We start from the raw sequence: 17,581 nt of genomic DNA, 5'->3' as shown, positions 1-17,581 counted from the left end.
CTGCCTCTAGTCGTTTTGTCAGAAATAAAAAAGAAAAAGAAATGGACAATATAAAACAAAATAAAATGTCTTTGTTTCACTATGAATGGTCTCAAGGCAAAAACCAGTCAAAAGTCCCCAATTGCAAACCAGTCTCTACATCCCTGTCTATATTTCTCTCTCTATACAAGTAATAACCCCCCCCCCCCCCCCCCCCCCGCTCATAGTCCAATCAGTGGACAAGGTTGTGCACCAAAGCTGGATGTAGTGATTGGTTTTAAATTGTGCCCAGAACTGTTTTCCTGTCTGGTGAAATAAATAAGCCCCTCCCATCCGCCCTGACCTTATTGGCTGGCCATCCATACAAATAGAAGGTTTTTCCTAGTATTTGATTGACAGACAGAACATGGCAAACCTACAGGACAGTCATTTAAAGCTACAAACAAGAGTATTGCATAATGTATCAATAATAAGCGTTACAAGCGTACATTCCACATAAAGGCTTGTGCTGCAATTATGATTCTGAATTTCTTTGCGGATGTAATCATCCTCCATTTGCCCCTACAGCTGTTCATCAAAGAATCAGCGTTCTCTTTGGATGGGAACTCCAGCGAGATCTGTGACTGGCTGATGCAGCCATCAATAAAAGCAGGTGATTGGTCATTCATTCTCAATTCTCCATCCCGTCATTATCTTAATTTACCTGACCATTTGACCCAATAGTTCTTTAATTTCTTTAATACATTTATATAAAATAATATCTTTACAAAACAAAAGATTGTATAAAACAAATAAAACTGTGTTAAAGGGGTTGAATCTCTACCCAGTCATTAAATTGTAGTGGAGTCCCGCCTCTTAGTGATTCTCCTGCCGTGAGTGGTCCATCCATGATGGCATGGGACATGTTGAACCAACGAGAGTCACCGTTGATCACCAGTCCATAAACCCCATGAGAAGCTCCACATCCGCTGGATAAAAGCAATCTTCCTTTCAAGACTTTCCTTTCGAGTGTACATTTCCTTTGTATAAATTCTTCATGTGCTAATGTACCAAAAACAATATCTTTGAATTGCTACGCGTGCTCAACAGTTCTGTACCCAGCCGTGATAATAAGTCTTATCTTTTACAGTATGTGCTCGCGGAGTGGCTGACTCGGCCCACAGCTGATCAGTCAGTTCCAGGTCCAACGCCATCGGATCCCATATAAAAGACCAGCGGAGGAAGACGGCCTGTAGAAGCATTCCAAAGATGAGGACAACATGGCCGACGGCTGGTCCACCAGTACCCGTCCACCACACAGCTCCGCGTCTCCCTGGTCCTCAGTATGCAGACAGAGAAGAGACAGAGGTGCCCTTTCTTCTGCCCGTCTAGTCTTGCGTGTGTTGGGACTCTCCTGACCAGTTGAGTTATTCCGGAGGAATCTTCTCCCGTCTCATAGGCCGGGGTCGGATGTCTGTCGCTCAAACTGATATCTCATAGGTGGTCCCTCCAACGCCGGTCACCTTCTTCACCCCGCCCCCTGGTTTGGATGTGCTGTGATTGGCCAAGCCTGGGCGAGAGGTTGATCTGATTGGACGGTGGGGGTTAAGGATGGGGCAGGAGAGAGAGGGAGAGGTGGTGAGTAGGTCTGACTCATCAGGCATTATTAATATATGTTAATCCACAGTAGATCTTGTAAGGCGTGATAGCACCACGAGGACAGGGCTGTGAGCAGAGCCGGGTAGCAGCATGCTACGTTACGCGTGAGAACACACACCTGTCACACACACACACCTCTGTCACACACACACCTCTGTCACACACACACACACCTCTGTCACACACACACACCTCTGTCACACACACACACCTCTGTCACACACACACACACCTCTGTCACACATTTCACACAACACTTGCCTGCGTCTCTGCACCAACACATCGTCACACCTCACAAACCACATATAAACAGTCCGTTCGAGCAGCACAAAGACGTGTTGCTCTTCACGACTAAAAAACAAACCTGAACGCGCGGCAGATTCAGAAAAGGAGGAGGAAGACTCACACAGATCAGACCAGGGAGGAAGAGGAGGAGCAGGAGGAGGAAGAGTGGCAGCGAGGCTCGGGTCTCTACTCACTGTGGAGCCTGCGTCCCTCCAGCTCCGCTCCCCCCCGGGGCCGCGCCTCCTCCCGCTAGCCGCGCCTTGTTCTGGAGCCCCGCCTCCCCGGCGTAGGAGACGGACTTCCCGAGGGAGGGGCCCCGGGGCGGGGGGGAGACGGGCGGGCCGGGGGAGCGGGCGCGGGGGGAGGAGGGCGGTTCTGACGGCAGAGGCGGGCGGGAGGAGGAGGAGGAGACGGAGGCGGCGCGGGCGGGCCGGTGGTCCTGCTGGAGGAGGAGGCGCTGGGTCTCGGGGGGGGGCGTGGCGTGGGCGGGGGGAGAGGGAGGGGCCGGGCTGACGGCGCGCATGTAGGCCCTGTGGGGGGAGGAGAAGGAGACGGAGCCCTGGAGCAGCTGCCCCTCCCTCTGCTGGGCGATCTGGGCGGAGAGGAAGGGCGACGTGTAGCCCCGCAGCGGAACCGCCTCCGGAGAGGCCGGGCGGGGGAACGGCGCCGGGGGGCGGGGCGTCTGCGGCGACAGCTCGTGCGCCGCCGACTCAAACTCGGGGCTCTCGGACGGTGTCAGCAGGCTGTCGTAGGACAGGCTGCCGTTCCGGGGCGTCTGATTGGCCAGGCTCTTGTAGCTGGTGTCGGTCGTGCCCTCTGAGTGGAGTGTGCCCAGGGTGTTGTGGGCCGTGTGGGCGGAGCGGACGCTGGAGGAGTGGGAGGCACCGGTGGACAGGACCAGAGATGACGGGTATGAGGTGTAGGACCGCCCCCCCAGGGAGTAGCCCGAAACGCCCCCGGACACGCTCCCCGTCCCGCTGGGGCTTCCTCCGGGGCCCTCGCCCCTCTCCCCTCCCCCCCTGCGCGCCCCCATGACGCCCCCGCGCGTCCCCCCGTCCAGGCTGCTGGGCTCTGAGCGGTAGCTGGGCTGTCTGCTCGACTGGAGGATGGAGGCAGAGTCCAGGCTGTCCCCTCGAATCATCTGGGAGAGGAGAGGGGGAGGAGAGGGAGAGGGGGAGGAGAGGAGAAGGAGAGGAGAGGGGGAGGAGAGGGAGAGGAGAGGGAGAGGGGGAGGAGAGAAGGAGAGGAGGAGGAGAGGGAGAGGGGGAGGAGAGAAGGAGAGGAGAGGGGGAGGAGAGGGGGAGGAGAGGAGGAGATGAGAGAAGAGGGGAGGAGAGGAGAGGGAGGAGGAGAGGATGAACAGAGGAGCATGGGTGATAATGAATGTGGTGTTATATACAGTGAGGGACAACCTTGTGGACATGATCTAACCAACGAGTCCAGTTCTCTCTCTCTCTCTCTCTCTCTCACTCTCAGAGAGAAAGAGAGAGAGAGAGAGAGAGAGAGAGAGAGAGAGAGAGAGATGGGGTAAGACAAGAGAGCTGGGGTTCTATCAACCATCATCACACTACCTTGCACACATGTACAGAGCAGAAAAAAAAACGCAGACAAATACACCAATCTACTGTAACAATACAGACATTCCAGTGGGTGCGTTGGTGGGGGAGAGGAGGGGGTCACGGGCACGGAGACACACACGGTCACGCGGACTCAGGGACTCACAGACGAGGCTAGGCTGACAACTTACTGATCCACCCACGGCCCCTGGGTGATGGGTTAAGAGTAAAAGAGAGGGGGATGGAGTTAGAGATGGAGGGAGGGAGGGAGGGAGGGAGGGAGGGAGGGAGGGAGGGAGGGAGGGAGGGAGGGAGAGAGAGAGAGAGAGAGAAAGAGGGACAGAACCACCTCGGATGGTGGTCAGAAGTGCCTGGTGAACCCATGGTAGCAGTTCACTACTTGTTTACTGAACAAAGTGTTTTAATGACCGGTGAGCCTAACCCTCACGAGTCCCTTTCTACCCCGACCCTTGACCTGGAGAACTGTGTGTGTGTGTGTGTGTGTACCTTGTTGGGGTGTGTCAGGGCTGTGTGGTTCCTTGCAGGGCTGCTATAGGCCGGCCGGTACTTGAACATCGAGGGAGTGGGTGGGGCCTCTGTCAACAAGCTGCTCTCTGAGTGGAGGAAACCACAAAAGAGCATTTAAGACGGGATGGGCATGTCAGAGTGTGTGTGTGTGTGTGCGTGTGTGTGTGTGCGTGTGTGTGTGTGTGTGTGTGTGCTCACCCTCTGTGTCGGCGCGGGGCAGTCCGGCGTAGCGCAGCTCAGGTTTGGGAGGCGGAGGAGGTTCAGCGTCTGCAGACTGGCTCTCTATCGGATCCAAACTGCTCTTAGACTGGCGGGAGTAAACCAGGAGAGGGGTCACATACACAGACAACCTGCTAACGCATGTGTGTGTGTGTGTGTGTGTGTGTGCGCGTGCGTGTGTATACCCTGGTGCTGTGGCGATCGTTCTGGACGCCGTTGTCCAGGACCTTGGCCTCCAGCTGGGCCGGTGTGAGTGGCGGGCGGAGGAAGGGCGGCTGAACCTCCACCGTCTGAGGGCCTCGCCATCGCCCCACGTACCTGAGACACACACACACACACACACATCAACCACCAAACTACACTACCCAGACTCAACACGAAACCCCTTAACTACACTACCCAGACTCAACACGAAACCCCTTAACTACACTACCCAGACTCAACACGAAACCCCTGAACTACACTACCCAGACTCAACACATCAACCACCGAACTACACTACCCAGACTCAACACGGAAACCCCTTAACTACACTACCCAGACTCAACACGGAAACCCCTTAACTACACTACCCAGACTCAACACGGAAATCCCTTCTTAACTACATTACCCAGACTCAACACGGAAACCCCTTCTTAACTACATTACCCAGACTCAACACAGAAATCCCTTCCAAACTACACTACCCAGACTCAACATGGAAATCCCTTCCAAGCTACCCTACCCATACTATACTGTTTTACATGACACAAATCAACCTATCAGCAAATCAGCACTTAACACCTCTCTCTCTCTCTCTCTCTCTCTCTCTCTCTCTCTCTCTCTCTCTCTCTCTCTCTCTCTCTCTCTCTCTCTCTCTCTCTCTCTCTCTCACTCTCTCACTCTCTCTCTCTCTCTCTCTCTCACTCTCTCTCTCTCTCTCTCACTCTCTCTCTCTCTCACGCACGCGGCTCTGAGACAACTATACAGCCAATCACCAGCCGGGTGGGAGAATGGAAATAGCCACAGCACTGTTTCACAATACACCAATACTTGATAGAACATAGATACCCAGGTGACTAACCTCACGAAACCAATAATTCCATTTCACAATTGGTCAGGGTATTGAGGTATCGTGATACAGGCCAGGTTATCATACGCTGGTTTGAAATGTTTGCTGTCACAACAACACCAGTCTACCGTTACAGCGGGGAACCAGTCTGACCTGGGTGCCTGGGAGCTACAGAGCACGTGCGAGATGTTCCTCCGGCAGCCATTGGTGAATGGGTTGACCCCGCCCCTAAACTTCCCTGTGACCTGGAAAGAGAGAGGAAGAGGGGCGGGAAGGTTCCATCAGCTGTATTCATATTGATTATCCCCCGTGCTCTCAAAGAGGCCAGTCAATAAATACACAAAGCTGCACACGCACCTGCTCGTTAGTGGTCCTGCCCCGCGCCACCAGTACCATGTGGAAACCAGTAAGACCGGCTACTGGGACGAAGAAGAGCCCGGAGACACACATCACCGTCATACTGGGACCACAGGGTCAAGGGGTACCACAATAAATGTGTTTCTCTGTCGGCGCGTCTACGCGCTTGCTAACAAAGATGCGCGTGTGTGCACTCTTGCGAGGGGTGTGTGTGTGTGTGTGTGTGTGTGTGTAAAGGATACGTGACGGCACAGTGGACGGTGTCCAGCTGGTGTCGGTGGTGCAGGACGTAGACCAGGCCGAAGCCGAACACGTTGACGATGTGCAGCGTCAGGGACAGCAGGAACAGGAAGAAGTGGCGGTAGTTCCTGCGGCCGATGCAGTTGTTGACCCAGGGACAGTGGTGGTCGAAGTCCTGCCAGGTCACACGCGCAGGGGTCAAAAAGGTCAACTCAAAGCCAAGAGAGAGGGTTAGGGTTAGGCTGACACAGCCTACACGGAACACTGAATAAAAGGACCTGTGTCACATGCAAGACTGTGTGTGTGTGTGTGTGTGTGTGTGTGTGTGTGTGTGTGCGTGTGTGCGTGTGTGTGCCTACCTCCACAGATACAGAGCAGTGCGAGGGTCTGACTGACTGTGTGTCTGTGGCTGCGTTCCAAACTTTTTACTACAGCTGCCTCTTGAAAGTATGTACTTTGCACGCGGTACGTAATATACAATTGGGAAATACTGCTTTGTCATAACATTGTGCCTTGACCACATCCGTTGCAGTCCACAAAGCGGCATTCGTCCACGGCTGTCGCGACTCGCACATGTGATGTAATTTCCTCTGCGCACAGGATTGTGGGTCAGGATAGCCAGACAAGCATGCTGGCTTGCATACTGCAAAATACGACCGGATGTAGTAGGACATTCTGGTATTTTTGCCATACTGCATGTGGCATACTATGTATAAGGACATACTACATCCTTTTTTGGCATACTATATAGCATGGAAATACACGACTCAAAATGCAGCCTGGGTGTGTGTGTGTGTGTGTGTGTGCGTGCGTGTGTGAGAGTGTGTGTGTGTGTGTGTGTGTGAGAGTGCGTGTGGGTGTGTGCGTGTGTGTGTGCGTATGTGTGTGTGCGTGTGTGTGCGCGCGTGTGTGTGTGTGCGCGCGTGTGTGTGTGAGAGTGTGTGTGTGTGCGTGTATCCTTACCTCCACACAGTTGTCGCAGACGGAGCAGTGTGAGCAGCGGGGGGGTCTGTAGAAGCGGCAGGTTGAGCACCACTTCATCCTGACCTGGATCCCCCGGATCTCCACCGTCTTATACAGCGGAGCGCGGAAATCATCCTCCTTATCCTCATCCTCCTCCGCTACACACACACACACACACAAACACACACGCACGCACACACACACACACACCTTAACACTTCTGATTTTCAGGAGTTCACCGACTAATGAAAATGTATTTTGAGGATTAGTGTTGCAGACCCAAGAGAGCGGATTGCTTCAAGCTTTGTTTCTCCCACACACTAACAGGCATGTGCACGGCCTACCTCTGGGGAAGACCCCTGGGTCCATGAAGGTAGCCATGCAGAAGTTGGCGAGGGTGAAGAGGAAGACCACAGCGATGTAGACGGGGACGAGGGAGGAGAAGTACTCCAACAGCCACGGACACCTGGAGGGAGGGAGGGACCTTTCAATCACACAAGCTATTTCTAGTTGCAGCTATTACTAGTGTGCAAGGGTGTGTGTGTGTGTGTTATGTTACATTTGACATTAGTCATTTAGCAGACACTTTTACCTAAAGTGACTTACAATAAGTGCACTCAACTTAGGTAGTCAAGTGTACTACTACTCACCAGAACTAATATGTGCATCTCCTTTCTAAACAAGTGTCTAAGAGTTTAACCATATTGACATTTGCATGTGGTTATGTTATGTTCACTATATACTGCATGTACACTAGATACTGCATGTTCACTAGATGTTAGATTGAGTCATTCAGGTGCCAGGTGGCTTGTGGGAAACTTTTCCTGAGCTTTCCCCGTGGTGCTAAAGTAAGAGTGCAAGAACAGCTAAATACAAATGGCATTGCATTACAGTAATTTGAGTTGCTAGTGTGTGTGTGAGTGTGTGCGTGCGCGTGTGTGTGTGTGTGGGCTTGTGTGTGGGCGTGTGTGTGTAAATGTGTGTAGGTGTGTGTATGTGTGTGTGTGAGTGTGTGTGCGTGTGTGTGCGCTACTCACGTGAAGCAGAAAAACAGTGTGGTGGAGCCGACCAGGAAGATGGTTGCCGCGGAGACCGGGACGTAGCGGCTGGGGCGGAATGGGCGGGGAGGCGAGGAGGAGGCGGGGCCACCTACACCCCCCCCAGCCCCCCCGCTACTGAACCCAGGCATCAGAGAGAGAGAAAGAGGTGGAGGGAAAGAGAGGGGAAGGCTGTATCTGTAGTTGTATGAGAGTGGTGGGTGTCAGAGTGAAGACTGTGGCGGCCGTATGGGCATAGGGGGCATGGTGGTCGAAAAAAGGAAGAATTACAATATTATTATTATTATTATCACCACGCAAAGCAGCAATCTGAGTGGAGCATATTACTCAAGGCTCACCAGATCTCTTAATAGTTCTCTCTCTATCGCAATCTACACTTCTGTTTCCATGTGTATAGATCGTTGCATGTAAATATATATTGATTATATAATTTCAATGGAACAAAATAACACAATAATGTGATAGAAAAATACCTGTGGCTTCTTTATAAATATTTCGATATGGCTTTAATGCAACTCTATTTGGTGCAATAATATAAATAAAATCCAAACTAGCCTAAACCATGCCTGACTTTAGTGCAACCAAAACCCGTTATGTACGCACAAGGAACAAAACACACACACTTTTAACCGCTTTTTAGGACAATCAGGGGCCAGACAACACCCTAGGTCATTCTCTTCTCACACATCTAAACTACAACTGCTGCTCTCAATCAGCTATCAATCTGTGCTCGGGTACCAGGACACAGGCCTTTACCAAACCCTTCTCTCTCCAAAGAAATAAAGGGACAGCAGAATTAAAGGGATGACACAAGGAGGTAGTGGGAGGAAGGAAGGCCTAACTGGAAGTGACAAGAGTTACTGTTTAACATGTTACTGTTAACATGAATGATCTAGGCACAGAGTGTATCAGAGAGGCAGATGTGTGTGTGTGTGTGTGTGTGTGAGTGAGACAGAGAGAGAGAGAGAGAGAGAGAGAGAAACTAAAGGTGCTCTGCAAAAATACAAGTCCACTCGTAGCTTCTCCAAAAACGCAAAAACAAAACTTAATGCTTATTTATGAAAGCCATCTTATAAATAGTTTGTACAATAATCAGTGTTCTGTCTGTAAAAGACAGTTCATATCCACAGCTTCAAAAAGGGGCACTGGATCATTAGACCAATCGAATCAAGCGATCAGCATCTGACTGTCTGTGTGTGTGTGTAGACAGTCAATCAGCTCATCCCAAACAGAACCCAGATCAGCGTCTCCATGGCATCGCCGCACTGGGTCCAGTCCAGGTGTAGAGACCCCTCCCACCTCCGGAACCACTGTAGACACACCTCCTTCCCCATGGTGCCTTTCAAATAGAGCCACGAACGCACATAGAAAATCCACAAGCCCTCTTGTGTGTCCCTTATCCTTCTGCCACCTTCTGTTGTCGTGTCTGATTCTGAGGATAATCAGAAGGCTGTTCCTGAAGCAGAAAGAAAAAGATATTACAAAGCTTTATTACTCCACATCACACTACTGCAGTCAAATGATCAGTAGGACTAAAAAAAACATTGACATTTTAAGCATTGCATGATTTACATAAAAGGGAGTTGTGTATGCGTAGGGAGTGGCAGGTTGTGTTGAAACTGCCCAGCTCAATCTTTGTTTCACAACACTGACTAAACCAGGAAAACAATCTTCAAAGTGAATCGCTTTCCCTTTCAAACTCACTCACTTAAGTTTCTCGAAAACACCCACACACCCAGGCACTCATGGAGTAGGCCTACATTTGAATATCTTGAGAATCACAAACGGCAAACAAATACCAAGATAACAAAATCTGTTGATCAAGATGTAGAGATCAAGAGTAAACTGGAACCTGAGAGAGAGTAAACACACCCTTCCTTCACTCATGTGTTCATAATAAACCTATTGATCAGTGATTGACTCCCCATGATGACTACAGACTGTGTATACAAACTGTCTGTACCTCCACACGTAGCCCAATATAGTTTGGTCACACATGTCCTGACTTGCTGGTAGTTACAGCTGTGTGTCTAAGAGGCTTCATGGTTGATTAATGATCTGTTTGTCTCTCCACACACTAGTAAACCTCCTGACCCACTGTCAACACATTGTACTAATAATCTCAATCCCCCAGTGTATGATCCTTCCCATTAATGGACGTTAATCCCTGAATCTCCAGGTAGAGACCAGATAACCTTTATAACTTCACACCCGAGTCCACACACCTCATTAAACCCCATATATCTCGACGGCGTTGTGTCCTTTATTACACAACCATGATGATACCGGGACGTCACTGGATAAAAAGCTAAATATCCGTGATCATATCCATGCCTTGCTAGCCAAGTATCGGGTTTCAAGCTAGCTAACCTGCTAGCTAACCTGCTAGCTAACCTGCTAGCTAACCTGCTAGCTTACCTGCTAGCTAACTTGCTAGCTAACCTGCTATCTAACCTGCTATCTAACCTGCTAGCTAACCTGCTATCTAACCTGCTATCTAACCTGCTAGCTAACCTGCTATCTAACCTGCTATCTAACCTGCTGGCTAACCTGCTAGCTAACCTGCTAGCTAACCTGCTATCTAACCTGCTGGCTAACCTGCTGGCTAACCTGCTAGCTAACCTGCTAGCTAACCTGCTAGCTAACCTGCTAGCTTACCTGCTAGCTTACCTGCTAGCTTACCTGCTAGCTTACCTGCTAGCTAACCTGCTAGCTAACCTGCTAGCTAACCTGCTAGCTAACCTGCTAGCTAACCTGCTAGCTAACCTGCTAGCTAACCAGGCTAACCAGGTAGCTGCTCGCATTCACAGGAACAGCAGTGTGGCTAACATCATCTAAGCTAATGCTAGCTAAGCTAGTAGGGTTAGTGCTAGCTCTGCCCGTTGTCAGTGCTTGCCTTATACAACTAACAACTTTCTATGTGTCAATGACAACAGGCTGGTAACAACGAGAAATGTTTAAATTACTCACAACCTGCTCGCTTACTGGACACAACTCGGAAGTTTGTGTGAAACTCTTCCACTCGAGTTAAACCCAGACCCTCAGTAACCAGGCTAGCTAACCCTCGGTAACCAGGCTAGCTAACCAGGCTAGCTAACCAGGCTAGCTCACTAGGTAACCAGGCTAGCTAACCAGGCTAGCTCACTAGGTAACCAGGCTAGCTAACCCTCGGTAACCAGGCTAGCTAACCAGGCTAGCTAACCAGGCTAGCTCACTAGGTAACCAGGCTAGCTAACCCTCGGTAACCAGGCTAGCTAACCAGGCTAGCTAACCAGGCTAGCTCACTAGGTAACCAGGCTAGCTAACCCTCGGTAACCAGGCTAGCTAACCAGGCTAGCTCACTAGGTAACCAGGCTAACGGTCGCTACTAGTCTGTTCCCCCCGGTTCTGTATCACCGCCTCACAGCTGATGTCCCAGTAATAACACCCTTAACCCTGATATCACATTAATAAAACAAGTCAAACCTGAAGTCTCTGGCTCAGTCCTGTCTGGTTGTCTCGTCTGGAGGTTTCTCTTCGGTCCCTGGGACGGGTTTGAGCTGCTAGGCCGAGGAAGGAATCCCGGAAGTACTGGTCCCTGAGCTGGGGGAGCTCCAGCCAATCAGAGAGCGAGATTATCCTTAGCTGGGGGAGCTCCAGCCAATCAGTGAGCCGAGATGATCCGGTGAGTCGGTGTTCTCTCGCGCCCTCTACCGGTGGATAGGATTAGGACAGAAATGGCAGGTTTTTAAATCAGATGTCTCCAGTGGTGGAGAGTAGATCCACTTCTTTATCCATGGATCCACAGTATAATCACTTCTTTAAATACCACTTATGTAAAAACGGTAACATTTCTGCTACAGTATACCCACTCAGTATACCCACTCAGTATACCCACTCAGTCATCACTACACCCTGCATGCCCACTCAGTCACCACTACACCCTGCATGCCCACTCAGTCACCTCTACACCCTGCATGCCCACTCAGTCACCACTACACCCTGCATGCCCACTCAGTCACCTCTACACCCCTGCATGCCCACTCAGTCACCACTACACCCCTGCATACCCACTCAGTCACCTCTACACCCCTGCATGTCACCACTACACCCCTGCATGCCCACTCAGTCACCACTACACCCTGCATGCCCACTCAGTCCCCACTACACCCCTGCATGCCCACTCAGTCACCACTACACCCCTGCATACCCACTCAGTCACCACTACACCCCTGCATGTCACCACTACACCCCTGCATGCCCACTCAGTCACCACTACACCCTGCATGCCCACTCAGTCACCACTACACCCCTGCATGCCCACTCAGTCACCACTACACCCCTGCATGCCCACTCAGTCCCCACTACACCCCTGCATGCCCACTCAGTCACCACTACACCCCTGCATGCCCACTCAGTCACCACTACACCCCTGCATGCCCACTCAGTCACCTCTACACCCCTGCATGCCCACTCAGTCCCCACTACACCCCTGCATGCCCACTCAGTCACCACTACACCCCTGCATGCCCACTCAGTCCCCACTACACCCCTGCATGTCACCACTACACCCCTGCATGCCCACTCAGTCCCCACTACACCCCTGCATGCCCACTCAGTCACCACTACACCCCTGCATACCCACTCAGTCACCACTACACCCCTGCATGCCCACTCACTCACCACTACACCCCTGCATGCCCACTCAGTCACCACTACACCCCTGCATGCCCACTCAGTCACCACTACACCCCTGCATGCCCACTCAGTCACTACACCCCTGCATGCCCACTCAGTCACTACACCCCTGCATGCCCACTCAGTCCCCACTACACCCCTGCATGCCCACTCAGTCACCACTACACCCCTGCATGCCCACTCAGTCACCACTACACCCCTGCATGCCCACTCAGTCACCACTACACCCCTGCATGCCCACTCAGTCACCACTACACCCCTGCATGCCCACTCAGTCACTACACCCCTGCATGCCCACTCAGTCACCACTACACCCCTGCATGCCCACTCAGTCACCACTACACCCCTGCATGCCCACTCAGTCACCACTACACCCCTGCATGCCCACTCAGTCACCACTACACCCCTGCATGCCCACTCAGTCCCCACTACACCCTGCATGCCCACTCAGTCACCACTACACCCCTGCATGCCCACTCAGTCACTACTACACCCCTGCATGTCACCACTACACCCCTGCATGTCACTGTGTATTGTAATGACACCATCCAGTTGTCAGATCCAGTATGGCATTTTACATGAATGACTTCTCAGAAAATAATTGAGCTACTGTCTCTTTGAACGATTAGAGGAAATAAAATAGTTGTTCCATTGATTGATTATTGGCTACGCATGGTAAATGGACTGCACTTATAGGGCTTTTCCACCTTAGCGGCACTTAAAGCGCTTTACAATGGCCTCTCATTCACCCATACATTCACGGAAGCTGCCATGCAAGGTGCTAACCTGCTCATTAGAAGACACAATCTTGGATTAGGCGTCTTGCCCAAGGACACTTCGACATGTGGACAGTCGGAGCTAGGATTCGAACCGCTGACCCTTCAATCATTGAACGACCCGCTCTACCAACTGAGCTACAGCCGCCCCATAGAAAGGCAACACACACTGGAGCATAGTTTTTGTTTGTCAAAGCAACAAAGGGATTACTTTCTTACTAGCTGGACTGCGGAGTGCATAATATATAATCTGAGTTTATAAAAACCACTCAGAGCCATACGCATAAAAGGCCTACTGGGTAATAAGTATGACATTCAGCCTGTAAAGAAACAAAATGCTATCTAGTTTTGGTTGCTTTTTATACTATGAAGGATGTGCTGCTGCTGATGAGGTGTTGGGGTCTTGTTTTTCATTGTCCCAGCCAGGCAGTACAACTTGGACCTCACCCTCCCAAGCCTATCAACGTAGCTTGTGGCAAACTAAACGTGATAAAACGCATAAAACAGAGATAAAAGGAAAATATTTTAATTATTTTAATAAAAATTTTAATAAAAATTGTCATCTTGACAAATCATCTTTCCAAATGGAGAAGTTTATGACAGATGTACATGTATGGAGTTATAAGACTACTGCAGGTGGTTCTGTACACTGTAACTGATAAAAAATTATTTACAGCAGTTGTTGTCATCCTTCAATTCCTATCTTTTCTTACCACCATTCCTTTCTTTCAGCTCTTTTTCTGCCTTCATCTCTCCATCACCAGTCAAACTATCCAGCACCACTTCTCTCTTCCAATCAAGCTTAACCCTCCCCTCCCTCCCTTTCTCCCTCCTCCCCTCTTTCCTCCTCCTCTATTTCAGGTCAATGAAGCGGATGTCCATGATGAGCAGCGTGTGTCGGGGGAGGGGCCTGGGGGCGGGTGACAGCACGGTCATCACCTGCGCCTGCGTGTCCACCGCCGTCACCACGATGAATCCGCACACCGGGCTCTCCAGCACCCCCCGCCGCACCCCGCCAGCCCCGTCCTCCCCCTCGTCCGCACAGCTCACACTCAGCACGTGGTGCGTGAGGTCGCGCCCCGGGGTCACGGGCACCAGCTTCAGCTGGGTGTCGTCCTGCGACATGCCCAGTGGCAGGCAGGAGTCTGGGATGGACGGCGCGCCGATCTTGTAGATGCGCACGTCGGAGAAGCGCACGTCGAAGGCGTGCGGGTAGAAGGAGACGCCGCGGAACCCGTAGAAGTACTCCCGGATCTTCTCGTCCCGCGTCTCACGCCGGCACTCCTTGGAGCGCTCCACCACGCCGCCGGACTTGGGCAGGAGGACGACACGGACGAAGTGCGGCAGGTCGCGCTTGAGCTCATTGTAGAGCCTCTCCTGGTCCAGCACCAGGACCACGTCCACCTCGAAGGCCGAGGCGCAGTGGACCAGCGCCTGGTAGCCGGAGCCCTTCACCCAGCCACAGGTGTTGATGATGCAGCCCCCCACGCTGGCCTTCCGGTTCACCTCACACCTCTGGGAGAACACATCTGCCAGGCACGACGTCAACTACACCAGAGAGACAGAGGAGGAGGGAGAGCGTAGGAAGAAAAGAGAAGAAAGGTGAAAGGGACAATGTCAGTGAGCTACATGTGTTACAGTGTGATTTTCTCTCTCTCTCTTTCTTTCTCCCCTACCTTGTTGTAGAGTTTGATGTTGGTTCCTGGAGTCGTGGATCCAAAGTGGAAGACCAGCGGAGCTTGTACTGAGAAACCCTCCTCCACATCAGCTGGTCGTTCAATACACAGAGCGGACATTGTCCCTGGGACCGACACCTGGAACACAGAGGAGATGATACGACTGCCACCATTTATGTACAATATTTAGTACTATGTATTTGTATTATGTTATGACAGTATGTACTGCGTTGCTGAGAATTGTGAATTGCAATGACATTGTAGAGTCCAACTGGTTGATGGTTTGTTTTTGTTTCTTCTGTATTTCATTCATTTGAATGAATTCAGCACTAGAAAAGTCTGCTTTTAGTTATTCTGCACTGACCCTATTGAACAAACAAACCCTTTTAAGTTGGATATGCTAGTGCCACTAGGACTATTTAAAACTAGTCCTAGGGAGTGAGTTCCGGTATTATGCTTGACCATGATATTCCTATATATATATATATATATATATATATATATATATATATATATACACACACACATACATATATATCAGAGGATAACACATAAAAGTATTTGGAACACTAGTTTCCTGTATGTAGTGGCTGGTTTTTCTCACCCCGCTCTGTCCCACATCCAGCTCCACCAGCGTGGGCCTCCTGCCCAGCCTCACAGCGTAGCTCAGCAGCAGACGACACACCGTCGACTTCCCCACATCCGTAGGTCCCACCACCATCACCTGGAGGGACCAGGTATATGCAACTTCAAGACATACACAGCGTGGGTAGTTCCAGATTCAAACTCTGAAAACTTTATTGTCCGTGAATTTTACAATAGATGGAAAATCGTCCGACATGGTAAAAGTACAATGAAGGCGTAATGGTGCGTTCGTTTGTGGTCGGAGGTGGCAAGTCGCAAAATACCTACTTCCGACCTGTGTGCATTCGAGCTATATACCATTATATCACAGTTACCTAGTTATATCTATATACCATTATATCACAGTTACCTAGTTATATCTATATACCATTATATCACAGTTACCTAGTTATATCTATATACCATTATATCACAGTTACCTAGTTATATCTATATACCATTATATCACAGTTACCTAGTTATAGCTATATACCATTATATCACAGTTACCTAGTTATATCTATATACCATTATATCACAGTTACCTAGTTATATCTATATACCATTATATCACAGTTACCTAGTTATATCTATATACCATTATATCACAGTTACCTAGTTATATCTAGTGCATTCGAGCAACTGGGGGCTGAGAAACATATCCGAATTTGCGACGAGGAAGTGTGAGTTCATGCAGCGTTTTATTTAATCATTCCTAGTAGCAAGTCGCAATTTGCCACCTCCCACTTATAAATGAACGCACCATTATAACAGAACATTCAAGTTGTCTGAAGAAAATTCAAACAAAGCACATTTACTTACGCAAGACTGAAGCTGCAAAATACACCAAGCCGACAGTGCTCCTGACAAAAGTCGGTGCGCGTCAGAAGCACGTACCCCCAACGGCAAAAAACATGCCCAAGACAATACCACCCGACGGTCAGAACCACCACTGTTTTCGTCGGACCGTCCGCTTGGTGTATTTGCAGCTCACCAGACGCATGCACACATACTTGTAAACTCCTATTCGCTCACATGGGACAGACACTCACCCGTGGCCCTCTCTCATTGTCCCTCTCTGCCTGTCTTCTCATCTGCTCCAGAGCAGCATGTGTGTTCAGGTACAGCAGCATGGGAGTGTCACGGGATATATAAGCCACCTAGGAGCACGAAAGGGACAAGCAATCAGTAGAAACTCTGTCTTCCCTCAGCGATGTCCAACTGATATCAAGGGACATGAGAGACAAGAGATACACATGCAGAGGGACAGTATGACCCTATCGTCACACACACCGTCACACACAGAGTTTCTCCACCACCACTCACAACTCACCTCAGTCTTCCCCAAGAGAGAGACACTGCAGCCCTGCCAGGTGAACACGGCGATCTTCGAACCCGGTCCGAACGTGTACTTCTTGTTGCGGTTGAGTTCCGACCCGAAGACCTCGGCCAGTCCTGTGAGCAGCTCCAGCTGCACGCGTTCCCCGGCCTCCACCTCGAACCTCAGCTCCGTCTCCTTCTCCAGGTCGAACCTCGTCCCCCCGGCCCCGCCCGCTCCGGCCCCTGCCCCCTCCTCCCCCACCTTCTCAGGGCCCTCTGTTGCCATGGCTGTAGGAAGAGAGAAGATGTGGTTAAAACCATTGAGCTGTGTGGTTATTTAACAACGTTTACTATTATTTTTCACACCACAGTCCGACTCAAACATAAAATGGATGTTACAATCTGGTAAAATACATTTAACTGAAGTAGAGAGCGTCTAGCAGCAGGCAAGGAGACCTCGGTTCAACTTTTTGAACTGTGTACAAACAAACAACCCTATTGCACATGGCTGTTTGAGTACATACAGTAAACAATAAGTAAACAGTAGTAGTTTACAGACAGTAGTTTGAGTACATACATGAAGTAAAGTACATACATGAAGTAAACATAGTTTACAAACAGAACTCATAAGCAG

At 50.4% G+C, this 17,581-nt stretch overlaps 2 protein-coding genes across 2 annotated transcripts; both read right to left on the bottom strand.

The window, feature by feature from the left end:
- Positions 1 to 228: 228 nt before the first annotated feature.
- Positions 229 to 11,433, bottom strand: zdhhc5b (zDHHC palmitoyltransferase 5b). The gene is made up of 12 exons (XM_084451196.1): positions 11,340 to 11,433; positions 7,854 to 9,330; positions 7,161 to 7,282; positions 6,817 to 6,974; positions 5,856 to 6,028; positions 5,614 to 5,716; positions 5,410 to 5,501; positions 4,391 to 4,523; positions 4,185 to 4,293; positions 3,966 to 4,072; positions 2,097 to 3,043; positions 229 to 1,545 (listed from the first exon to the last, which is right to left on the bottom strand). Exons 2-12 carry the CDS (start codon positions 8,003 to 8,005, stop codon positions 1,440 to 1,442), a joined length of 2,202 nt encoding a protein of 733 aa, XP_084307322.1. The 5' UTR covers positions 8,006 to 9,330; positions 11,340 to 11,433; the 3' UTR covers positions 229 to 1,439.
- A 2,746-nt stretch (positions 11,434 to 14,179) lies between these two features.
- clp1 (cleavage factor polyribonucleotide kinase subunit 1) lies at positions 14,180 to 17,233 on the bottom strand (the record flags this gene model as incomplete). The annotated part of the gene is made up of 5 exons (XM_084451274.1): positions 14,180 to 14,875; positions 15,004 to 15,141; positions 15,608 to 15,727; positions 16,680 to 16,787; positions 16,961 to 17,233. The coding sequence occupies 5 exons, from the start codon at positions 17,231 to 17,233 to the stop codon at positions 14,180 to 14,182; spliced, it is 1,335 nt and encodes a 444-aa protein (XP_084307400.1).
- Between the last annotated feature and the right edge of the window lie 348 nt (positions 17,234 to 17,581).

The sequence above is a fragment of the Borostomias antarcticus genome (genome assembly GCF_949987555.1).
Source record: "Borostomias antarcticus genome assembly, chromosome: 16".
Classification (NCBI taxonomy): domain Eukaryota; kingdom Metazoa; phylum Chordata; class Actinopteri; order Stomiiformes; family Stomiidae; genus Borostomias; species Borostomias antarcticus.
Note: the sequence above shows the minus strand (reverse complement) of the source record. Positions and strands in the feature narration are given on the sequence as shown.

What these genes read in the sequence shown, in the direction of transcription:
- zdhhc5b (XM_084451196.1), bottom strand. Translation starts at nt 8,005, where the DNA reads ATGCCTGGGTTCAGTAGCGGGGGGGCTGGGGGGGGTGTAGGTGGCCCC. An exon ending in CCCAGGGGTCTTCCCCAGAG is followed by an intron (nt 6,975 to 7,160) that starts GTAGGCCGTGCA and finishes GTGTGTGTGTAG; the next exon opens with CGGAGGAGGATGAGGATAAG. An exon ending in TGTAGCTCCCAGGCACCCAG is followed by an intron (nt 4,524 to 5,409) that starts GTCAGACTGGTT and finishes TGTGTGTCTCAG; the next exon opens with GTACGTGGGGCGATGGCGAG.